At 47.1% G+C, this 26,110-nt stretch overlaps 1 protein-coding gene across 26 annotated transcripts in view; it reads right to left on the reverse strand.

Annotated features, from left to right (window-relative positions):
- The window catches only part of CADPS (calcium dependent secretion activator), a 222,736-nt gene that overhangs the window by 110,456 nt on the left and 86,170 nt on the right, over positions 1-26,110 (reverse strand). For all 26 annotated transcript variants that reach the window (XM_029996009.2, XM_029996006.2, XM_029996004.2 and 23 more), the window contains exons 6-8: positions 24,160-24,281; positions 4,964-5,075; positions 538-677 (exon numbers count right to left, since the gene is read on the reverse strand). In XM_029996009.2, coding sequence (XP_029851869.1) covers positions 538-677; positions 4,964-5,075; positions 24,160-24,281 — 374 coding nt within the window. The remainder of the gene's footprint in view (positions 1-537; positions 678-4,963; positions 5,076-24,159; positions 24,282-26,110) is intronic.

The following is a 26,110-nucleotide window of genomic DNA, read 5'->3' on the forward strand; positions in this document are numbered from 1 at the left end:
GGGATCCCCCTGGCCCCAGATCCTCTGACACTCACGTCTGGAGGGGAGAGGTTTCCCTTTTAACCTTCCAGATCATTAGTTCTACTCCAGGCAACTGCTATTAAATTGTGCTGTGTATCTCTGTATAAATAATGACGATCACATGGGGGTTTATTTCAAGTGGGAGGTGCACTGTGCTTTTGGTTCTGAGAAGTCAATACAGGGAAACACAGAATAACTTAGGAAATTATACCATTCTCAGTAACAGAGTCAGGCAGCTCACCTATTATTTCCTTACAGGAAAAAAAATAACCTTGCAATTTCCTGAGGAATACTGTTTAAAATTTAAACTGTTTGGCTCATATGCATTTAAAAGACTATGCTAAGAATATAGAAAGTGCATTATAAATGACTGAACTAAGGCCATTTTTATATTTATCTTTCATTTGACCTCCAGTGAACTTGAGAAAAAGTGTTTCTCTTCCAGAATCTCAAAAAAGAGAAATTTTCTAATGCACATTCAAAACAAATTGAGTTCAGATCAAGACAAGCGTTTACCCAGAGTGCTTCATGTTTTGAGGCTTATCCATTCGCACGGCAAGCTTGATCTTCAGGTCTTGATCCGGGCAGTTTTTGGAAACAGTCATTTTGTGCCACTCTGATTGCTTTGGGCTATTGGGAGTAGGGTGAAGAACAACCTGCAAGCGTCAAAATCAACAATGTTAAAGGGAAAAATTATTCACAAAATGGGTTTTAATGGGGAACAAAAGCACATCAGATGAGCTACTTTTGCCCTAAAAGTCAATCTGGAACTTTATATTCACATCAGTGAGGATGGCTTTTTAATGCTTTTCTAAAGTACAGCTTATTATTTTGAGATTAGTTCATATATTCTTTGGCTCCTCTATCTACCGTGCCATTGTTCATGGGGTTGTGCAGAACAGAACTACGTTATCAGTTCCCATCGTTTAAGGAAAGATCATGGTAAATGAACTTGTAACTGTCCAGGTAAACCAGTCTAGAACTGATGGTGGACTAATGTGATTAGCAAACCAGCAACAAGTTTTTTTGCTGAGGTTGCCCACTGCAGTCGCCCACTTTCAGACTCATACAACTTGGTCAACCTCCAGCCTTCCTGACATTTCGCATGTGAGGTGTGCTGTTTTGAGGGCTCAGAAAGCTCTACCTAAAATGGTTCATCGATTGCTACTACCAGGTTTTGGGGAAGCTGGCTTGGTTTTTGGCTTACTGTTAAGACTGGATGCAGTAGGCAACATTTTAGGTAGGCTGGTGTGTCTGACTGCACTATGACAGCAGATAAAATCTGCATCCCATGTCATAACATCAGTGGCTGCAGGACTCTCTGCTTCCATTTCATGCAGCGAGGGAACGATGGGATGGTCTCCAGCTGGGGTAAATCAGTGCGACACCACTGACTGCAGCGGAGCTGTGCAGATGAACACCAATGGAAGTGCTTGGCTCATCAAAGAAACTGAAAGGCTCCAAAAGGCTAGTAATCTTTCCTGATCACAGCTGTGCTCTTCCCACTCACCCATTACCCCTACAAAGCAGAGTAGCTCCCTCAGACAGCGGGCCACAGAGTATTCTCCCAGAACTACACCACATCCACCGTCTTCTCCTGGTGTTTCCATATGTGTCCTTTGAGGTGGCTTCACCCTCTCCCTCCTACGCCCATTCCTCTTCTGATGCTTTCACTCTCAGAGGTGACTTTGCCTGGCACAAATTCATTCAAGTCTCCACTGTCCCGTAGTGAGATGACTCTCCTTTAAATCCATTAACCTTTACGTAAGCAAATTATTTTACAAATGGCAGCATTCACGCTCATTATTTGATGTCCTGCCATCACTCATTCCTTGCTCACACTTAAGTCTGTGCTCCTGCCAAACTCCAGCCCAGACTGTAATCTTGTATTCCTCTGCTCTTCAACTTTATTGCTGAGTCAACAACCTAGAGGCTCTTTTCCACCAAAATATCTTTGATGCTACTACCCTCTGATGAATGATTTTAAAAATGATTTTATTGCCTCCTCCAAAGCTTGAGGTTAAGATCAGTAGATTCTCGACTTCACCCTTATTCATCAACATTATTTATCACTTCTTTTACTGAATTAGACTAATGCTTTCTCTGGCAGGAATCTGAAGCTGTTATTAGTTACATAGATAACTAAGCAACACCACTCTCTACTGCATCACTCTTGGAAAAAACCATATTTAAGCAAATCCTGAAGATGAGCAGCGAGTCCTCCACACTAGGTGTTGTTAGAAACATGGATGGACCCAAACTCTGAGCAGTATCCAAGGACCCCCACTGCAAGGCAGGTCATGCAAGCACACAGACTTGCACTAAACCACATCTCTTAGTGAGGCAGCAGCCACTCAGGGTGTTTGGGATGCTCTCTACTTTGATTTCTAACTCTTTTTCGTCAAAAGGTGCATAAACTTTGCCCAGTGTTGTTGTAATTCATGGCTCTTCCCCTCCTTGCTCTCTGTAGATGAAGTCTTGGCATGGCTGAAATCCGTGGGAGCCTTGCCACCGGCTTCAATAGGGCCAGGATGTATTCCCATGCCTTCAGCCGCCCATCCAGCAGTTTAGGGCTTGGGAGCATTTTCCAGCTCTCCCGTGGATAAAAGTGGTGAAATGAGGAGTGCCGGCCGCTTGCCAATTTAACACTTGCAATAGAAAGTGGGCATTGTACATGCCTGGCAGAGCACAAAGCCGCTTCTCAAAGGACGGCTGAGCACGGGTGTTTTTGTGTATAAAACCTGTTTCCCTTCTCTCTCCATGCAGACAGGTTCATGCCCACTCCAACAGCTAAACCAGGGGCTTAACACGCTCCCGGTTTCATTATTTCATTAAAGAAGAAATCTTTAATGCAGCCTGAGCAGACACGCGTCATCTCTCGGCCGCTCTGGGCACACCGAGCATCCCTTTGAAGTTCGGCCGACCGAAAGCGCCGGTGGCCACGGGCCAGGGGAAATCACCGCCCGGCTCCCCGCGCTCGCCGCTGCTGGCCCACGTCCTTCGGCCCGCAGAAGCTCAGAGCCGAGGGATGGCTTCCCGCTGGACCGGGAATTAAAGCGCATCGGTGGGGCTGGCTCAGCAGCATTTCAGGGCAAGAGGGGTTGCTTTGGGGCCTGACGTCTTTCTCAGAACAACATGCACAGCTAATTGCTTCCCGAGACCAGCAAAGTCAGCACCGCTTATGGCTGCCAGTGGAAACAAGACTTAGAAAGCAAGCGGGTCTACGCCGAGTGTAACAACTCAGGGGAAAAAGCCCTGAATGGCATCATGGCCTGGGTGAAGAGCTCTGCTCAGCATGCTGCAGCGGATAAAGGCAGGAGTGCCAGGCTGTTTGAAGGAGAAGATTTTGAAAATAATCCTGAAAATATTATGATGCTGTGCGCCAAAGCAACTGTAGGTCTTTGGCTGGAGTACTGCAGCCTAGGGGGGTCATCCCCTTTGTCAAAAAAGGAGAAGCATGGGGGAAAGGAAGGATCAAGGTGTGGATGAGGAAAGTCCGAAGAGGCTGTGACTCTCTTTGAAGAGAAGATCGAGAGGAGAAAAGAAGGGGTACCTTTGCTTTTCTCTCTCTCCCAAGTGCAAGAACAAAGAATGTTACATGAACTTGAAAACACAAATAGTTAACATGAACATAAATTATATGAGACAAAATCACATGCAGCGCTCTCCACCATAAAAATATAAATTAAATCCACAGCTCACTAGGACCTGAAAGAACGTGTGGCACTTGTATGAATAGGATGAACATAAAACCACATGAATTAGGAAAAACTTTCTTGTACGGACACAGACTCTCCTGTGTCAAGGCACAAGGAACCACGGGAGTTAGCAAGAAACATCCAGATTAGTCCATAATTGGAAATACCGTACTTGGGCTTGCCACAGGATCAGTGGCTTCCTTGGCCATCGCTTTCGTGGCCACGGCCATGTAGACAGGGAGGAGAGCAAGGTGTGCTGCAGAGCCGGGCAGACAGAGCCCAGGCTGCTCCTGGGGATCGCTCAGGCCACGCTGATCCGTGACACGGGAGGTTCCAAGCCCATGTGTAAGGCGCAGCCTCTCTCACCCTGAAGTGACTTTCATGGGGTCTTCACCATGCTGATCTCACACCCCTGAAGAGCTGAGGAAGGCATGGCAGGGAGTTTGCTGCCACTTATGCCTGGGGCCAACACAAATTATACAGCTGCAAAAAATCCACGGAGAGTAACTGAAGTGTCCCAAAGCCACAGAAAAGTGCCGTCCACAGATATTCGGGAGCTGTGGGCTGCAGCGACGAAGGGCCACCAGGCCCAGGGTGCTGGTTTAGAGACCACAGGTGAGGGGCAGAGATGGGGTGGGAAGGTCGGTTCTGTGGCCGGTACCCCGGGAATCTGAGCTCTTTGCTACTAACACCATTGATGGGGGCAAAGAACCCCCACGTTTCACTCCCCAGTCCAGCCCCACTGAAGCCACCAGTTCAGCCACAATCCCCAGGGGAAGCCAGGATTTCAAGTCCTTTGCAGTGAGTACCGCAGTCAGCGCTTTCAAATGCTCAAACCGTGCACCGGCTGCTCAGCAGATATGAGAGCAGCTTAACGCTCTCTTGCCAAACTTAAATCCCCTCTTTTTGCTTCAGCATAATCCCCTTTTCTGCCTCAGGAATGTCCATTTCCGTAAGCAACTTCTAAGGCTTTCCGGACTGCCAATATTGCACACAAGATCCTCTGCCTTTGCTCAGTGCAGGCACAGCCAGCTGAAATCCTGCCATTAAAAACTCACAACAAAGACAGCATGCGAGATGCACTCCTTTCCAGCAGTGGAGAGCTTGCTTTTCCCCCCCCCCCCCTCCCGAAGCTTGGCAAAAAAGCAGAGCATGTTGTGCTCCAAAGATATTTCCGTACAGGAGAGATTTCTCTAGAAAAGCAGGGCCAGAAGGAAACATTATTAAACTCAAAATCTCCTTACCCTCCCAAGCTCTTTGTCCTCCAGAGCCAGCACTCCTGTGCTCTCTGTGAACAGCTTCACCTTCACTGCAGGAAGCGCATGTGTTGTTGTGAAGTCTCCTTGGGTGCCCCAGCTGTGAAAATAAAGACAGAGAGATGTTCAGCTCGACTGGCAGGTCAGCAGCACTATTGCTTAGGTGTGCAATGGTTAATTGAAAATGTCCTGTCTGGCACAAGCCGAAGTGGCTGGACTGTCTGAGTGACAAGGGCATTAATTATCTTCTTTGGGAAATGTGGGACAGATGTTTGGAAAACCCACGATGGTTCTTTGGGAAAAAAAAAAAGAGAGTATTTGGGAGCAGCATGAAACCAAATTTAAGAGAACTTTTTTATTTAGAAAGAACAATATGTCTCCTGCAGCGACAGCCTGTATAGTCACAACAGAAGTTGAGGATCGAGGACATCTGCACCTAGGACATCTGTAATCACTCATGCCTCTGCTCTTCTCTTGGCTAATTAACCTCTCCTTTCCAGGTTGATAGTGAGGTTTGCTTTCTCTGAAGAAACCCCAGTTTAACCTGGGTCCTCTTCCAAGTCCCAGCCCAGTCCTCCAGCCCAGCCCAGATTTAAGTTCAAGCCATTACGTCTGGAGTAATCCTAGTGTGCTGGGACTGCAGAGCAGGACACCAGCTCCTTGGGGATGGGATGGCAGTGGCGAGGAAGCGGCCACCTCTCCAACTATGCAATGAACCGAGACCACCTTCTGCTATTTGTACTCCACGAGTCATCCCCTGGCCGGTCCTGTGGCTCGGAAAGGAGCGCTACGGAGGCTGAATGACCCACAGTATGCGAAAATCCCCTCTAGATATGCATGTTTTCTAGAGGACATCTCCAAGCTCCTGCAACCACGAGCTGCCCAAGCGTGCAGAGAACATGAACTCATTCCACGTGGAACCCTGCAGGCGCAGGATCCCAGCCGCGGTCTGCCGACACCTATGGCCAACCTTGCCGGTTTAAGTCGCACAAGGGGAGCCCACCCCACAGCTGACCTTCCCCACACGAGTGTGGGAACCGCAGCAGCCCCGCAGCCCTCCGGAGGGAGGTCCGGTGATGGGCCTGACCCTGTCGCGCTAGAGGTTTCCTCTCTCGACACAGACACTTGGGGAAGCTTTGAGGACAGAGCCCCAGTTTGACCACAGCTCGCTGCACTCTGTTTCAGGGACTTTCCTCCTGGGCCCCGTTCCCATCCCAGCGAGCAGCGTGCTGCAGCTGGAGCTGCTGCCTGGTGACACCCGTGAGGGCTCACCTGAGCTGCGCTGGCGAGCATCCTCGTCGGGTTCTCTTAAGGATACCCAGAACTTACACCACAGTCAGCTTTGATTTAGAGAGATGGTAGGGAAAAGAAACCCGTGAAACACCATGGCTTTTCAAATAGGCTCATGAAGAGCCTCCACGAGTGGTGCCACTCACACCAACACGTCCAATTACTCACCTGGGCTAAGGTTTTTGAGATACGGGAAAATGGTCCCCTCTGGCAAACAGGCGCAGACTGAAGAGGTCATGAAACAAAAATTAAGTGGAACTTAACCTAATGCCTATTTGTAAGCTTTAAACAATCTTGAAAGTAACAGGGAAGAGAAGAAAATACCTTCTACACTGAGGGGTAAAAAGTCATGATGCTTTTATGTTTGAGACTTCACAGCTGTGTTTCAAGCTTTGTTTCTACAGCTTAGAAAGTTAGAAACTTTTTAAAATAAAGCCAGACAGAAACTTCCAGACAGAGCTAAGCAAAGCACTCCTAAAACTGCACTTTCCCTTGTTAGCAGAGATGAGCTCAGGCAAAGATGAAGGGCGGAGGTAGGACTGGGGAAGAGTGCAGCACTGCAAGGAGGATGCTCCTGAACATCTGATCATGCAGAGGCCCAACATGAAACTAGCAGATAAAACCTGCTCTTTTTTCTTTTTTTTGTTCTCTCTGTCTTTTTTTTTATAATTCATTGTGAGCTAGATTTCTATGTTGTTCCCAGAGACCCTGAAAATTCATCACACTTCAAAACTCACGCAAAGCGTATTAAGCAAGCTTGAAGAATAATCACAGACATGGTGCTATTTGTAAACTAGAAGAAACCAAGAGTGTGCCATGAGCAACATCTCCAAGTGATGTGATGGAACACACACTGCAACCTAGAACACTGCAAGTCAGATGAGAGCTTATACCATATCTCACAAACCACTTCTATTCACCCTTACTCTATCAATGACACTTTCTCATTTTATACTGTCCTGAAACCAGACCCTCTGATGAAGAAAGGCAGTTACCTTGAAATGACTGGGAAAAGGCTCAGATGACATGTGGTCCAGCAACCAGATGTTCTTCAAACATAAACACCAAACAGCAGGTTTTACATTTGGAAAGTTATCCGGAAAAATAATTTACTCCTTCTGTGCACAAGGAGTATGGGTTTACGCTTTGCTCTCCACTGAGCAAATCTTGTCCAACTGAGCTTAGCAGATGAGTGTGTTCAGTGCAGAGCTGATTAACGAACTCCGTTCTTCTTCAGCTTTGCTCTGAGGTTTTCTCTCCCTGTGTCACTATTCCACGTTTCACCTTTTATGTCGATGCATCAAACTGCCACCAGCGCCAGGGAGCAGAGGTTTGGCATAAATTATCTACAGCATTACAGGTCCACTCAGATCCTCAATATCAGATCTTTTTCATGTGTGAGCCATCAGCTACCTAGTAAATGTTTTAAACATAAGAACCAAGAAACAACCTTATTTTCTAATTGCAGCTTCAGGTCACAGGTTATGTTTTCTCTCTTAAAAAAGCTGTGTTGTCACCAGCAGGGAAAGTAGGAAGACAATCTTGCTCTGGGTAAGAGGCAAAAGTAAGAAAATATCCAACCTTACGCTGTGTATTTTGACAGCATCTGCTTTATAGAACTCATATCTCTGTTTACTATTAAAAAGCTCTTATTTGCTGAAGCATTCCCAGACCATATGTTATCAACAAATGTTACTAACCAAATACAAACAGTAATTTTCATTAGGTTTCCTTCATGAGAACAACATTAACCACAAAGAGAATAAATGTTTCAAATGACAGTAAACATACATAGCAAACCCTTGACAACACTGTGGTGCTTACATATTCATACCCCCAAAAGTCCTGAAAAGATCTGCGCCAACAAATAGAGACCCTCAGAAGTTGGGTTTTGTGCAGGTTGAAGCCTGCGGTGATGTCATTAGTTGCCATAGTGATGCTCAGCATAAGGCCATAATTCATGTCACTGAAACATCATTTGTATTCAATCTAAGTACACAGCTTATCTGTGCTGGGTATTAAATTATTGTTCAGAAAATTAGCTCTGGACAGTAGTTAGGTATTAGGATCTTCTGGGGGACTAACAGTGTAATGGTTTCATTGTCGTATTTAATAATTAAGCAGGTTATCGCTGCAGGAGTTTATTCATTGGGAAAGCACCCTGGGACCCATTCTGGACAAATGTTCTCATGAAGTAGCCACACTATCTTGTCCCCATATCACAGAGCTCATGCTGACACTTCAAAGCAATAATATATCTGCAAACGAGGACAAATAATGTCATTCTGGCCAAAAGCGGTGGGGAGGGAAGGTGGAGAGAGAGATATACACACGCCACAGAAAAGAAGTACACAAGCAGAAAAATCCTGACAGTACTTTCTCAGTTAGGACCATCTTAACTATCTGAATCCCACCTGAAAGCCTCAGCCCAGCAGTTCGTATTGCCCAGTGTATCCCAAAACCTGGAGCTGACCAAGAAATGCTGCTGTGCATAGGGACTTTGCTAGAATTATCACCCTATTTATGGCATCTCTGCTGTTCCAGTGATATCACTAAGATCTACTTGCATCTCCAGGGTTTCTAGTTAGGCATCAAACTTAGGATGAGTAGCTAAACTCTTCTGGCTGTACAGAGCCAAAGGATGAGATATGCCCCAGGTACTAACTTGACAAATCACTGGCCTTTGTTTTACCTTTTACAAGCAAAATAAGTAGATCATCACTGTAGACTTTGTGTCTACAGATTCACCTAGAGGTGCCATCACAGTTACTAACCAAGCAGCCTAAAGAGCTGAGATTTTTTTCTGACTGAAACATAAAATGACACATATCCAGAGGGCGTGAGTGGACAAGGGACAAAGGCCAGCCTTGTCCCCCACTACCTCCGTGGGCTCGTCTAACATGGAGCACTTGAAGATGGGTTTACCTGTCTGATTTCAGGAGCATTTGGGAGCTCTCAGAGGCACTGTCCTTACTGGCACACGAAGGGAAAGCGATGCCATTGCCAATGCAGGTGTCAGGCTGCTCAGACCAAGCTGCTGTGAGCTGTTTCAAGCAACACGCTGGTGATCTTCTGGCAAACCTTCGTGTTGATGCTACTCAGCCCTTCCCAACTTGGGGACAAAACAAGTAAGACTACGGAGGTTCCTCACCTTGCTGCTGTACCAAGCTCTTACCCTTTCCTGCCATAAGGCCACTGCAGAAACAACTGTCTTCATCCTATGGATGTGAAGTGCTTTACATCCTGACCTTTGGCTGTAGACTTTGAGTGCTACCAAAATGCAGACACAGCAATTACAAAGTTAAATTGCTATGTAGCCAAAAAGACATAATCATTCAAATGCCACAGCACTGCTATGTTACAGTGTATGATTAAAAAACTATCTGGGATATGAATAAGGCTTGAGCAAACCCCTGCAAGGGTCCTCGTCCTGACTGCGCTCACATATCGCACGAAACCAGGCAGCAGGGTCTCTGACTCCAGCTGCTCTTCTCCACAATATCCCACTTACGTGGCCTAACCTACGATTTTCTCGGCTGTCCTTGAGAGACATTGACTTAGTCATTTCTATTCACCGCTAGTGTGTAAGTTCCTCTAAAGGAAATTTTAGCACCCATGACCTTCCCAAAAGTGAACATTCACGTTAATACGCAGGAGAATGCATTAAATTCGTTCATTCAAGTACTGTAGTCTCCAGCAAATCTGCTTAGCCCCTGCCTAATTTGAAACAGTAACCCTTCTTCCATCATTGCTCTTGTAACTTGATCTAGCCAGAACATGGATGCTTCTGATTTCTATAAATAATGAACAAGCGCAAACTGAATTGTATTGCTGGGCCATGAATCAGCCCTTCTAACCAGCTCAGCCTCTCAGTAGGCTAACATGGGAGCAGCTGGAGGGTGATGTGCTTGCAATGGGGTTGACATTTAAATACGATCTATGACCGGTTCTCATGGGCTTCAAAACTGCCAGAGGACACCTTTTCTCCCTCTCCAGATACATTTATTGAAATGGGTTTGCTTGCCAGCTTGCATGGAATAAAAGTGAAAAAATCAGAAAATAAAAGTAAAAATGTGTATCAAAGGAAAGCTACGCTCTTCCCTCGGTGGGTTCACTCCAGGTGTGCATTACGCTCAATGTACACAGCAGCAGCCTGGGACACGGCACCTCTCCGCGGGAGATGCTGCCCTTCTGCCTTGTTCCCACAAGTTTACTGCTTAAGTAAAAAAGTCTGGCAGAATAATATTCCTGCACGTTGGTCAGATTTGCACTAGTTTATTGAGCCACCTGCTCAGTATCGTTTTTCAAATGTAACTGAATCAGCAGCAACGCCTGTCCCCTGCCAGGCCAGGAGCACATCCTTGGGAACGCAGAACACGGCGTGCAGCTCTCTCCATCCCCGCAGGGGTGCAGCCACCTCAACCAGCACCCAGTGCCACCCGCCTTCCTGCAGCAGCCAGCTGGTTCCGTACAGAGGCAGGGAGGTCGATCTGAAAGGCCTTTAAGATATGTGACCACGTCTGGGACAAAATGTGCAAGGCCAGCTTAACCTCACTTGCTGTCCTCTGCTGCCAGAATGGGATCTGGTGAGAACGCAACGACCGGCCGGTCAGGCTGCCTCCCTCGTGCGCTGCCGGTGCAGGCAGGGAACGGTTGTGCTTCATGCACTTCTCTTCGTCCACATCCCTCACCTCTTCTCTCCTGGCACCCACACCAGCGTGTCTGTGTCCGTCCTGGTGTATTTGTAGTTTGGTCTCCAAAGCGAGCCGGCTGGTGAAGGGAAGCTTGTCAAGAGGGTGGCACAGACAGCAGCCTGATAGACACTGCCTGTTTTTTGAGGAAACACGTGTCAGCAAAGTCACCTTTTGCTGGGTCACTGCTTCACCTTGTGGGGTGTGATGCTTTTAATCCCGCTTTCGTTTCTCGGCTTACCGCAGTGCCCAGCCGTGGTGCCTGCTGGAGCTGGATCCTGCTCTGAGGATGGAGAGGTCCAATCCCGCTTCATTGCTGGGAGACTGAAATGCTACGTACAGTCTTGATTTAGTACTTCCAGATATCCTGCCTAACAAACAATGATTTTCTTTCTTCAGCCCACTCCTCTCCTCCCAGAAGAGAACTTTCCAGGAAACAGCCTTAAACCTTGGGCCATAAATCATGTATGCCCAAAGCTTGAGCACTGGGAAAAACAAGGTTGGAGAAGAAGCACACCAGGCACTGAGCTAACCTACCTTCATGCAGATGATGGAGTAGTACACCTTCTCCTCTAATGTAATGCTAAGGTGTGTTTCTTTTTTACATATTTCTAGAGTTACAAGCAAGGAGGAAAATAAACAGTTTTTAAACATGTTTAATAGTTAACTGTATGTGAAGAAGCATGCAGGAAAGCTTTTTGTTAGGCTTTCTCTAATACTTTACATATACCAGCCATTCAAAAACATGAAATAGAGGTTGATGACCAAGATTATGGTTATCGGTGATCTTTCTGAACTTCCTTTGCCCATACTCTGAGGTTGCAGTTCATTATAAAGGAGTGCACACAGACTTACCTAGCTTAACAGCAAAACCTGACGCAGGGACAGCATTAATTCCCCCGGGATGAAAATGCTCATTTCGTTTTCAGAAATGGGTATTTGTGAACTCCTAGGAATGACATAAATGAGACAATGCTGCCCAAGTGCTGAGCCCTTCACAAGCAGGCACTGGAAGGGCAGACAGCTCGCTCCTCTTCGGGAGCAGTGGTGGTGAGGCACCGAACTGGCAGGGGAGGTGACAGCACGGATGTGTCCGTGACGTGTGGCGGAGGCAGGTGCTCACACCTGTACCAGCTGGGTCTCAAAGCCATAACAAAAACAAATAGGGCATCCCAAAGCCTTTGGGAAAATATGTATTTTTTGCAACTCTCGTGGATAATGGCAACGGATACTAGGTTTTTGTTTTGTGTCTTTGGGATTTGAAAAAACACAAAGGCAACAGAAGAATTCAGGCTTTTTTTTAGGCTCTCCAAGAAAACCCACAGGCTGGGTCACACAGCCGGAGACCCATGGGGTGCAGCTCCACACACAACTCTGTTTCAGTGGGAGAATGCCATAAACCACAGCCAGTTTGGGGATGCTGGGCTGGGGACAGTTACAAACTGCTTTGCAACCTATTGCAGGAGGACTACAAACCTCGACTGAGGTCATCTGAGTTCTTCTAAGAAACACAACCCAGTGGGCAACACCATCTCAAGAGATACCGTTATTGAAAGATAAAAAGTGATTTAGTCAGAAACAAAATAAGGTGCTGAGTAAAGACACCAAACAAAGAAGAAGGCACGTGCTTCCTGCTCTGTGGCATTCAGCGAGTGCATCACACTGTGGATGAAGTACGGGAGGTATTGGTTCCTCCCACCAGCAGCAGCCATCCACCAGCAAAAGAGCAAGTCATTTAATCCATTTGGAGGTTTTTGTGGGACTGAGTTTGGATTTCACATGACGCAGAGGGCCTCAAATGGAACTATGGCTCTGAGGAAAGGATTTGATCTTTAGCTATCAGGAGAGGATGCTGAGACATGAGATGGATCACAACTGCGGAAAACCAGAAATGCAGGGGACTGTACTACCATGTACACATGCCCATGTCACCTGCCTTGGGCTCCTGCTATTCTAATAATGAGAGATCTGATTAATAGTCAGTGGAGTTAGCCCTCAATCTGCCTCAGCCCGACTTAGAGGCAGCAAGCAGATGAAATGAAGCCTTCCCTAAAAGCGCCCCTGTCTTTCCACTGCTAAAGAAGGGTGCTGGAGGTGACTGCTGCAGGTGGGCAAAAAAGACCTGAAACGAAAATCTCAAAGAATATATATAGATTCAGAGAACCTTCGATGTTTCTGCTCATGTGAAAATGTCCTGGGCTAAGAAATACAGTTCAGGTGCTAAGAAAGGTACCTTTCCACTCTGCCTGTAGAAACAGATTGAGAACAGTTCGCATCTACAACATGGCTTGGTTCCCAAGAGCTGCTGAGCCTCCTCTGGGATTACTCCCATGGCAAAAGTTTGAGGTGTTTACTCACCTTCCAAACGGGATAACCAAAGTCATCAGACACAGACTGAGAATGCAACCTATTTTTGTTCACATTTGTTTTCTCTCCTCCCTTTCTGCTAACAGAACAGCCTTTCAGTCCCATCCCCTCTGAAGAAGCTGAGCTGAAGTGGGAGTGACAGCACAAACAGATTTGATTCCTCCTAGATTTTCCTGCACAGTCTTTATAACAACACTTAAAACCTGCTTTCACCTATGCAGCTACTGTGCAGGTGACCAACAAGTCAGCATCCCTGCATGCACTGGCTGGCAGCGGTGCCTGTACCTGCCTTCCCCTGGAGCTATGTAATGCTGGATGAGGCCACGTCTCTGCACGGGGCACTGATGTCTGCTCTGATGGGATAACCCAAGGGCTGAGTGAATCCATCGTTTCCTGTGATGTCCTAATTCCTGCGGAGCATATAACACTCCCTCTGCTAAAAAAAAGCACCATTAGTAATTCTTTTGCTTACAAAAAGGGTGTTCATTTCACTGCAGAAAGCACTATGGTGTTATCCAGAAGGTGAGCAGAGACAGCATGTCCCTAAGGACCCGGCTCCTCCTAGCAGCAGCTAAGGATGTCATCCAACCTCCAGCATTTCATGGACTGTCCGTTTTTTGTTCCCACGGCTCTGAGACACAATGTAAGTGTCACGCACGCAGACACCATCTTGCTTAACATCATGCAGCCAGCAGCACCAGACAGCTGATAAAAGGCACCATCCCTCCCTCCAGGAGCTGCAACTCCCACATCCTCAAACTGGCTACGGCAACACTATGACTGCCGGCTGAGAGAGAAATATGTCTAGGAGAGCATCACATCTGCGTCTGAGCACGCAAGGTGCAGAAGGAATAGGGTAAAGCTGACAGAGACTGCAGCAAAGCAAAGCCTGTGAAGGTCTGCTCTTGATCTGCTTGTGGCTCACACACAGTCCCCGCAGACCCCGTTCCTGTGCCAGCACCGTGTCACCCGCCTGCCAGGGCACTGCAGCCAAGAGGAGGTGCTGAAGCCGACGGCACAGCTTTAGGAACCCAAAAAAGGATGATCTTTGCTATACAGAAAATGCAGAGCTTGATTTCAGCACGAAGTGTTTCCTAAGCATAGCTGATAAGCAGGGGAAGTGTTATGGGGAAGTCATAAGAAGGGATGAGAGGTGGATTTAATCCCATAATAGCTATTTATGGCCACGAGATGGCATTCCTGCCCCAGAGATGTCCCTCTGCCATGCCTGTACCCAGCCCAGCCTCACCTCCTGTGCCCAGGACCACACACTCCTCCCAGCCTGCTTCACCCCAGGCTGTGTGCTTTGCTGCACAAATCCCGCCGCTGGTTTGGATGAGAATTTATGGCAATGCTATTCACCGCAATCTTCGGGGTATTAACAGGGAAAATAAGTAGCGTGATTACTTAGCGTGATTTAAATGACGACTGCTTTTCAAATGCCCTGTGCTCTCGCTTAATACTATGATATTACAATTAGAGGAGAAAAGCTCAGCAGGAGGAAATGGAAATGTAAGCCCAGCAACCTTTTACTGGAAGGTCTGAACTGAATGAATAATTGCTTTTACAAGGGCTGCCTACTGTATGTGCTTCATCAGTATATCTGCTTTGGATACAGCACGAGTTAGAGTTTCATTCATGAAATGGGACTGTGTGCATTTACTATCTGCGGTTGTTACCACTTCTTGTATAAGGTGACTGCAATGCCACGCACATGTTAATCAAAGTTTCCTTTGGCCAAAGATGCTCCGCTGAACCAGCCACAGAGCTGCTCATTTCACAGAACAATTATTTAATTCAGATGTGGTTAATCACTTCTACCAAATCTTACCACCCTGGAAGAAAACACAACTGCAAAGGGAAGCCCTGCAGCTGGTTAAGGCCTGGCTATGATTTAGACTTACCAAGGCCATGCACTGCCCACTTACAGAAACTTGGGTGTCTCAAAAGCACAGACCATGGAAAAGGAGAGAGAAATCCTCTGCCTGAAAATACAGGATACCAGTTTTGTGCCAACATAGTCTAGACCCTCCTTTATAAAATTCAGTAGAGGAGAGCAGTGACATATTTCCTAATGTAAACAGAGCAGAAAATGGCACAAGGTACCCTTCCAAAACCAGTCAAAGAGAGGAACAAGAGGTGCAAGACGGTGTCTTCTTGTGCCACCACCCAAATTTTTGCTGTCCTGTATTCTTCTAAGCCAGGACCCAGGATAGGAAGCCCAGATCCAGCCAGACACTTGGGATAGGATTTATCTTGCCTAACTTCTGACGGCTAGAAGCAAAATCATCCTGGCATCTCCTGGGTCAGTGGGGATGAGTGGGCACTGCCAGCAGATGATGCCCACCCAGCCATCTCGGTCACAAGCACTTCCTCTGTGGTGAAATAAAAGCATTGCCCTAGTTTCATGCATAGGAAACCCAAAGTAAGGACTGAACCAGCCAGTGGCCCAGGGACACACAGCCACTGAGAAGAGCTAGAGCAAATTTGCTAACACCACATCCTTTGTTTCCGTAGGACACCCGTCCCTAGACATGCATGTCGCGTCTCTGGCCTGACAATGAATGCAGGGTTCAGCAACCCCTGACTTGCAAGACTTCGTCCTTCGTTCAGCAGCCACCGTCAGGGGCTGGTGAGCCCTCTTCCCACATCCTGATGGATCCCACAGCTGCTGGGATCCCCCTTCTCACCTCCTCTAAGCCACGGAGTGGGAGCTGCTGCAGATGCTCTCAGCTTTATTTGCCTGTGAGGCCTTTTGGCAAAGGTGCGAAAGACCGGTGAGATGGGCAAGACACTCCTGTGCGCTGTGTCCTGCCTTTCATGGACTTTTTCAGTCTGAAACACCTTGGAGTTGCTCTAGAAGGGATTCAGGAAAATGCTGCCATGTCTCTGCACTCTGGCCATGTTTGCAAGCTCCTCTCTCCATGAGCATGCTTTGTCCTCTTTGCCCGTGTAGTAACAACAGTACATAACTCCCTGTAAGTGCTTTCACACATAGTGCTGCTGTTCATTGGGAGACATAGGACGTTCACAAAGGCAACGGGCCTCTCTACCTTCATTTCACAGAAAGGACAACTAAAATGTTGAGAAATCACTGTCAAGGTTGGCCTTCCCATTAAACCATTCCCTCTTCCAGAGCTCTGTCCATGCAGGAGTAGGCACAGTACAAATTCTTTAAAGCATGGTCTCTAACTCCCTATGCTGCTTTGCAACCACCAATAGCGGTACCCCTCATTAAATAATAATAATGATGTGCACTACTTGTACACAGCACTTAATAAATAAACCAACAACTGGGCACTTTTCACATGTCTTATCCCCCGCCTTTCCCTTGGCAACTGATGTGCAGAACTTGCATTAAGGCATAGCTTCATTTTTTTAAAAACACCAACCATGAGCATTAAACAAGCAGACTGAATGTATCCCAGGACTTCTGTTTTGCAGTCCTCCTCTTAATTTAGCACTATTTCAGATGACTGAATCTCAATCTCATTTCAATGTCCTTTTGGTCTTTACTATCCCATCTTAAGGTTGCATGCATAGGAGTGATGAAGCAGACGGGTGTCAATGAAAATTGCCCTGGGCATCATCACACCTTCTGGAATACTTACATTTGAATGTATGCGTTATCACAGGAATACATAATTCCCAAGTGCATAGGAACACTCAAGAAATTAGACAGCTGGCAAGAAAAGAGAGACATTCATCTGTGAAAGAAAAGGTGCATGAGCTCAACCTTACTAGAGACCAGAGAATCCATGTGAAAGCAATGCCATGTATGCTCTAAAGGTCAGGGAAAACACAGCCAGAGCTTGCACTCACTTGATACCAGAGAACCCAACTACAAGAGGTAAGTCTATAGAAACAAGCCTTCATTATTCTTCAACACGGTTTCTAGTGTAACATTTATAGTACAGAAGAGAGGAGGGACTGCACGTGCGACCTTTGGGAGTAGGACTATACCTGGGATCACCATCTGCAGTCCCAGCAGACTCCTGCACTGCTGTCCAGGAGGCTGCACCACGGCAGTGTGACCATCTGAGTGATACTCAGGGTAAGGGAATCCCTATGGGTCCTTGCCCCCATTCTGGGGAAAAACTCAGCTGTTTAATCTAAATCAGATTTTTTGTCCCCCCATGGTCCTCGGGGCAGCAGCTGAGCCGTGTAAGAAGCACTCCTGCAGAGCAGCTACGAGGAAGCATCAGAAAATATTCTGAATTCCTCATTAAAAAGGCCACTAAACCACCTGCATGAAGACTTCCCATAATAGATCACATGCTTGCACCTGGGTAATAACTTTTTAGTGCATTTTTTGCTGTGCTTAATGACTTGTCCACAGCCTCCACTTTCAAAAATGGGAACGTCATAGCATAAATCTCAGGAGCATTATGGAAATACTATCACACGCACAAAAGGGGATTTGAAGAGCAGGTCAGACCGAACTAACAGCAGAACTCTTCAGGTGCAAAGCTATGCACAGTCTCATTGGAAAACTGGCTCCTAGACATGATAAATAGCTGTAAACGAAGAAATCTTGTGTAGGGGATTTGGACACCACTTTGTACCCTTCAGCCCTAGACAGAGGGGCTAAAAGCAACTCCCCTGAAGTTCCTGTCCCTGTCATTGTCACCTCTTAGCCCGGCAGTCACTACATGGGCTCAGAGCATCTGCACTGTGCTCACGTAGAGCAAAGCCTAAGATGTGTCCTGGAAGATATTTCCTCAACAGATGCCTTGGGGCAGACTGACCCTCTGCTCAGAGTCTCACCCCAGGGACACGGGCTGTATCTCAGAAGTGACAGTGTCTGATGTTAGCTGTACCCAGGGCTCACTCACCTACTTTGACAAGTTCATAAGGCTCCTGGAGGTTTCCTGAGGAAAAAGAGCTGTAAACATCTGCACAGCTGTGAAACGAAACCATGCAACTGGAAAGGCAAGCTAATCAGCCTGGGTAATTAAGGCAGCTTATATTTATGCTGAAGTCAACTAGAAGAGGGAGGAGAGAAAAAAATTTTGACTTTGTTTTTTACCCAGCATCATGAATTTTGCTTACACAGGGCTCAGCTAGGCATCCAAACCTAGATATGAATGACTGCTTAAAACCGTGTAGCCACGCAGGTCTTCTTCCTGAGCTTTGCCATGGTGTGATACCTCTGCAACATGACAACAGCTCTGAGTGTAGCATGGGCTCAGAGCACCCAAGTGATGCCGGAAAGTCTACAGCAGCTGATTCTCCTGCCTGTCTGTGGAGCCCACAGGGCTGTTACAGCAACCAGCACGGCAATGCTGAGAGCGGTGGCCAGCCTCCTGGCCTGCAGATCCGCACATGTCTGGAAAAGACCTACCAGGCACGGCACCAACAGCTGTACTGAGGGATACACAACATGAATTATGGGCTAAACTCTGCTCTCACTTGTATCGGTATAAAACCCTTTAGTTTGGCAGAGTTAAAATTAGTTCTACAGCATATGGACTATTTATTTGTAATTTAAACATCTCAAAAGGACATTTCTCATTGTACCGCTGGGAAGCGTTCACAGCATCTTCCAACTAACCATGGCAGCAAAACACTGACTGCAACAAAACGCTCTTATCACGCTCCTACTCTGTGCAAAGCCACTGAGCATCACTTCAAACTCCAGGGCCTGAGGCAGGGGATTCCTGAATGAAAAGACCAAATTTTCCCCTTCTGCAAACAGAGACGGCATCCCTGCTCGCCAGCTTCCCTTCCCGCAGGGCTTCTCCCTTTGCTGCCCATCTCCCAGAAGGAGATGGTGACTGAACGGCGCTGAGGAAGGATGCTGTGGAGTGCCCGTCCCTCTTCACGGTCAGGCAGCGGGCTCTGATGGATGCGGCACACCGATTTGAAATGAAGACCCTAGTCAAGTGGTAGGCTTGGAGGTTTGGTGTAGGGATCCAAACAAGGGGACCCTGTTACAGCAGAGATAAGCAGCTGAGCTGTCAGAGCACCTTGAAAGCAAATCAGGGAGCAGCATTAGGAGCGAGCACAAAGATAAAACAGGGCACCCCTGTCTCCTAGTGAGGTGGCTATGGGAACGGAGACGGAGAGGTTTGAAAGTTTACCAAAGACATTACTTTATCAAGAGTGAATTTCTGGAGAGGGCATGAGGTCCAAGCTCTTAGTCACGACAAACAACATAAGAAGTGACATGAAGTCAGATGAGACCCGTTGAGTGTGCTCTCTCCAGCACTGCCCTACAGCACATGCTCAAGAAAACTTCGCGGATAAAAATACAGGCAATAAAGGGTGATCTTTTCTCCTTCAAAAATAACAAGCTCCATCCTCACTTCTCATACTCTGAGCTATTGCACAAGCCTTGCACTAGGACTGAAGAGGCTGCTCTGCAAGTGGGGGATATACAACCCCAAAATGAAGCCACTTCCAGAGTCAGAGGAACAGCCCACACCTCAGTCCCTTCTTGGGTATGCCAAAATGCCCAGACAGGTTGGCCAGATTCTTCCCCCACCAGTTATTAACTGCTTTTAACCCAAATGGTTCAGCTGAGCAAAATGCAGGTATACCTGATTTTCACTACTGTGAGCCAGGGGAGAATGAGACTTATCTGCAGGCTGAAATATGTCCAGGCGAATATATAGCATTTATTCACAAGGCATGTAGGACCTTGCTGTTGTTTGCATCTCTTTTGTTTTCTTTTGTTCTGCTCACATCAGAGAAAGGCGATATGGTAAGAAGATGAATCACTGGTACAGCACATGAGCACTGCTACAAGCACAGGTCACTGTTTAAATATATCCAGCAACCTCTTTAGAGACCGTAGGACAGGGGTGTTGTGGCTGGACCTTTTGTGCTATGCCCAGACCCCTCAGCAACCCTGTTCTCAGGCCATGGAAACAGCAGCATTACTAATGTAGCTCCTGGAAGGGCAGTGTGGGAGATGTGCAGAGCCACCTCACCCGCCGTGCTTTGCAGAGGGCAGAAATGAGGCCAACATGCAGGGAAGAGGGGAGGTATAAACCCCTCAACGATCTGCAAGAATACAGTTCCAGCGTGAAAAGCAGTAAAATCCCACTCACATTGGGATTCTGTAGAGGCATCTGCGGGTTAGGGCATAATACAAAGGCTTTTTCTTACACAACTTATTAAAAGCACTACTACTAATACACTGCAAGCCTGATCTGAAATAACCATTGCTATTTCAGGTCTGGCTTTCTCTAGAACTGTGCCATCCCCTGTACCCGTGCTGAGGCAGATAATCCTTACGTGAAGGGATTGGGCTTAAAATGTCAGGAATCCAACATGGAGCCTGAGAAGAAATAGAAGGCCAGTATTTATTGCTGTCCCAAGAGCCACGCTCCTCGCACATGACTCATCTGATCACTTGGTATGTGTGGCTGCTAACCCTGCTGCTACCCTGCCTCTTTCAAGATCTACAAACAGGATTCAAGCTCCCAAGTCACTAAGATGCTTTCAAACATCTTATATTCAAAAACTGCTGGTTTTGCACCAGAGAAGATGAAAGGTGAGTCTCTCACAGACCTAGACCAGTGCTTTTGGAACACCTTCCCTGCCTGGGAAATTGCCTTTTTCCATTAGGGGTGCTAATTACTGCTAATTTCTTCTTCCCCTGGCTTTATATGCTGAGCATGACCCCATATGGTCTGGAATATCCCTCGGGTCAGTCGGGGTCAGCTGTCCCGGCTGTGCCCCCTCCCAACTCCTTGTGCCCCCCCAGCCTCCTCGCTGGTGGGGTGCTGAGAGAAGCAGAAAAGGCCTTGGCTCTGGGTAAGCACTGCTCAGCAGTAACAAAAACATCCCTGAATTATCAACACTTTTCAGCACAAATCCAAAACATAGCCCCATACCAGCTACTATGAAGAAAATTAACTCTATCCCAGCACAGGAGCCCAGGTCAGCCCCCTGGCACAGCATCGACCTGAAGAGCAGCCACTGCCACCGGTGTGCTGTGACTTGAGTATTTTACCTGATGGCTTGCATTTCAAGGATATGTGAGAATACCATGAACAACTCCATAAGTCATTCTTAGGTAAAAAGATGTCCTACAAGGTCGTGTATCCCTGTGACACTCTCCCTTCCACCCCAGGACACAGGGCTGTCATAAAAAAGGAAGTCTTCCAGTGAATCTTATTGTTAAAATGTAAAATTTTTTCCCCTGATGTTTAAGAGAAATTTAGTCTTTTGTAGCCTGTAGAGCCTCCAGACGATGGCAAAACTGTTTCAAACAGTTTGAAGACAGATTAAACTTCTGAGAAAATACTGCCTGTTCCCATTCACCGCATCCTCTGAGTACAGGCACTTAACCTGCATTTGTATTTTTTGAGCCTCCAAGATATAAAAGTTTTGGGGTGTACAGGGGTAACCTGCTTCAGTATTTACACCTTCAGAGTGCTGAGGCTCAAAATCCCCACAGCGTGCTCCTCATCCCTAGGCCAGGCAGCATCCCCTGCCAAAGCACACAAAACCTGGGATGCCTGGGGAGCAAGCTCCCCTGGAGAGCAGTCCAGCTTGCTTTTGCTGATTTAGTTCCTTTATCAGTGAGTGTTTTCCTTGTGATAAAAAGTACACAAGGAAACACGGTGTGAATGACCTCGGTGAGAGTGATGTCAATGTCTAAAGAGACACTCCAGAAGGCTGCTTTGGCTGACCACAAACCTTTTGTCTCCAAGGCAGCATAGCTCAAAAATGCACCAAAGACTTCTCTGAGCTGTTTCTATCACTGCGCTCATCACCGGAATACCTGAGGGCCTTCAAGTCTTGTATTAAGCAACATGACAAACATGTCACAGCTGGTTCATTCTCTCTTTCCTTCTCTTCCGAAGATGAGAACCTAAGTGCAGTAAATTGCTCTCACAGGGCTTTGGTTTTCCGTGTCTGGGCTGTTGTGTCTGGGAGGGGAAGCAAGGTGAAAGAAGCACTTCTAATGCAGAGAGGAAAGAAGGACAAGCTTTCTGTGATGGTCTCTGGTTTCTGTGGAAGGTTATTCTAGAGCTTCGGCTTGGGTAGTCTTTGGTTTTGGAAGTAAAAAGTCCAGGACCCTCAAGGAATTCAACTGTCAAACCTACTCCCCTCCTAAGGCATTTCCGTAGGTATTAGCCCAAGTGCTGGAGCAACCCAGAAGACTTCAAGCCTGACTCGGACCTCTATGGGAAGCCAGTGCAGAGAGAGGATGAGTGTGGTGGACTTGTGTAACCTGTATCACGCCACAGCATTCAGTGTTGGCTGCATTTTCCTGAGGGCTGATGGCTTCATGCCCAGACACTGTACATTTCATTATGATAAAAAGACCCACTCAATTACGGAGCTCACTCCTGCAGCCCTTATTTTCAAAACAACACTTGTATAAATGGTCTTACAGCTGACAGCAAGAAGGCTTGCATAAGGAAGGACAGACCCTTTGAGCAAAAGCAGGATGAACAGACCAAGCTAAACAAGCACACATAACGCAGCAGAAGTGTGCTTTTCAGTATGGGTAGTAGTAATTTCCCCTAAATAGAGCCCAACTTTGTCCACTGAAGCAAGAAAAATACCTAAAATAGTGACAATTGCAGGTTCTTATGGAATTTTTCTTCCAAGCACAGCTCTCCTACTTCCTTCTCTGAAGCAGATTTTGAAGCATTTTGAACAGTAAGCCAAGCTGCAGCGCTTTCCCTGATTAGGAATATTGTTTTTAAACCGCTTACTGCAGATTCCTGCTCCTCCGGTACAGTGCAGGGCACAAGGCATCAGCAATTTCTGTGCCTCTGCGGGAGGACAACCACCGAGAGAAGGCAGCCTGCCTTCCGCTCTGCTCTCCTCCTGCCTGCATCAGCTGGTCTTGAACTGTTTGCCTGCAGTGCTTGTGCACTCGCATGTAACGCAGCCAGGTGTTTTTGGCTTTCCTTCCTTGAGTCTGGGAAGCTCCTGGTGAAATGCCGCTAGGGACCGGTCACTCAAAGGGAATGGGATATGGGAACAGAGTGGGAATATCCCAACAGCAGCCCCTCTTGCGCTGCTCCGCACCGCTGGAGGAGGCTTCATATTACCTTGGCAATTCTCCATTGCGAGGATGCGCACTGAGAATTTCATTTAAGTGTGAAATCTCTGCAGTGAACCAGAGGAAAACTGCCTCAAATTCATACAGATAGTGTTTCAAATTAACTAATCCCACAAATCAGAAAGGAAATAAGCTATTAATCATTTTCTCCTTCCAAATTAACTAAGATCAATCACTACTAACAGGCTTATAACAACATCTGGGTAAGACAAAAAAGCCAAGGCTGGGGCCAAGGCTGGGTATTTGGGGACCAGGTCAAAGAGGGCAGAACAAGACTCTGCCCTTGAACTGGACCAGGGCAGAGTGGCCTCAGATAAAGCTTTAACTGAGTGACTTGAAGCTTTCCCCAGCTTCTCTCTCCCACCTCTGGCTGTGGCTGCTGGAGCATGTCCCCGCCAGCTGTTTCCCTTTCTCGTAGGACCACCAAAACCCTGACGGTGAGGATGAGATTATGTACCTACACTTGATGGCACCAGTTCAGATGGACACTCAGAGAAGTATTTATCTAAGCACATGCTTAACTCCATCCCTATTTAGCAAAGTACTTACGTATAGGCACAAATTTATGTCTCTATGGCTACGAGAGATGTAAGCCTGTCATTAACACTTTTTTCTCAATCAGGGCTTATGTGCCATTCTTAGTCGCAGGATGATGCTCTGCATACGTGAAAGGCCACGTTTCTCCTCTGCTTCTCAGAGTCCCCTCCGGCCCTACTTACAGAGCTATCCGCAGCAGCTCAGCAGCACAGAGATGGGGCAGAGGAGAGCACGGTGGAGAGAGCAAAAGGCAAAGCAAGACTTACGTTGGCTTTGAGGCTTCAGCCTGGTCGGTCTGCAGTTTCTCCCCACCTTCGACTTCCATAGTGCAGTACACAATACGGTTGGGGGCCAGTGACTTCAGACCCTGCACCTCCATGATGACAACCTGCGGGTCAAAGAAAGAGGAGTGTCAGAGGAGCAGCCTCCTTCATGCCTCGCTGCGGCTGCTGAACCCAGGGGGTCAGCCAGCGCTGAGGTCCTCCACGTGCTGCTGGACGTTCGTGGTGGCAGGTGGGCAGGGACGGTGGCACTGCCCGGGTGGAGCGGGGACCGTGGCAGCCAGCGGGGTCTGTATGGAGACCGGGGGGTCTCCCTCTGACTGCACGTGGGCTTCTTGAGACCCTTGGGTGCCCAGGGCTGTACCAAGATTCAGGAGATGGGCCTCACAGACAAGGTCCTGCCCCACCTAAAAGTGCCTTAATATATGAAATCCAGAAAAAAAGCACACAGCTACTCAGCTTGTGCTAAAAGCATATTTTCAAGATTAATCATAGAATGGTTTGGGTTTAACCTTTGAAAATCACCTAGTCCAATCCCGTTGCTGTGGGCAAGGACACCTTCCACTAGACCAGGTTGCTCAAAGCCCCATCCAACCTGGACTTGAACGCTTCCAGGAATGAGGCATCCACAGCTTCTCTGGGCAACGTGTTCCAGTGCCTCACCACCCTCATCGTAAACATTTTCTTCCTTACATTCAATCTAAATCTACCCTCTTTCAGTTTAAAATGGTTGCCTCTTGTCCTGTCACTACAGGCCCTGGTAAAAAGTCTTTCTCCACCTTTCTTATAAGAAATCTTCCTTATTAAGAAATCACCATCTAAGTTTCTTGCAGGTAATTACCCTTTTTTTTTAAAAAGGTGATAATCCTGTTAACCATGTACCTTAAACATTTCTACAAGAAACACTGTGGGAGTTTCTGTTCGTGTTTTACTACGGCTATCTATGATAGCCCACAGGGGTTTAAAATTCCTCTCCTCAGCTCTTCTGATCTGTCCTTGCACTGAGGATCCCTTCCCTGGCACACAGAGCTCCACAAACCCTCTCTGACGAGCACACATTTTCAGTAAAAGCTCTCTTGCAGCAAGAGTTTTGTGCACAGAGCAGTGCACAGACCTGCCAGCTCCTGAAGTCAGCGCTTCGCTGAGCTTCTGCCTCCCACCAGACGGGGTTCAGCTGGAGCAAAGCGTGTGAGACATCCTGCGGTAAGGGCAAGTCCCTTTATGCACGGCTATACACGCTGCACAGGCTTTTGCAACAGAGAGGTCTACTGCTTTGTCATAGTTCCCTGCTCCTCCGTACGGGAACACTTAGAAGTCAGGCTTTATTTGATGCTGCTGTTGAAGGCACCATCTCTGGGTTCATAGACCTATTTTTAAATAAGACTGAACTGAATATTATAAAGATGGTTTCAGACTTCTAATGAGTTAAACTCTGAGACTGGACAACCAGCATTGTTACGTTTTGCATTGGCATGATATATATAACAAGAGACCCCTTAGGAAGACAAATAAACAGGAAACTACACAAAAATAGAATTTTCTGATTTTTCTGCATCCTACGTTTTTGACCCCATCCTGGTAGTTGTTTTGACAATGCAACATAAACCCACTCATTGACAGACAAGAACAACTCTGTATGGGTGTACTGATGACTCCTTGGAGTAAATGTCTTACTTAGACCACAAATATGTTTGCACAGAACAATTAAGTTGGCTGAAAACAGATACTGCGGCAACACTGCTTCCAGGACTGAGACAGCCTGTGTCGGAGGTGACAGGGTCCCTGCAGCACCCTGCCTTCCCCTGGGCTGTACAGACAAACTGCTCAACAGAGCACTGAGCAGAAAGTCAGTGCTCAACACAAAGCAAAGAGCAAGCCAGCAAAGCACAGTATTTCCACACAAACTCCAAGCCAATCTGTTGGGCGCATTCAAACC

Source organism: Aquila chrysaetos, chromosome 20 (assembly GCF_900496995.4).
Source record: "Aquila chrysaetos chrysaetos chromosome 20, bAquChr1.4, whole genome shotgun sequence".
Lineage (NCBI taxonomy): Eukaryota > Metazoa > Chordata > Aves > Accipitriformes > Accipitridae > Aquila > Aquila chrysaetos.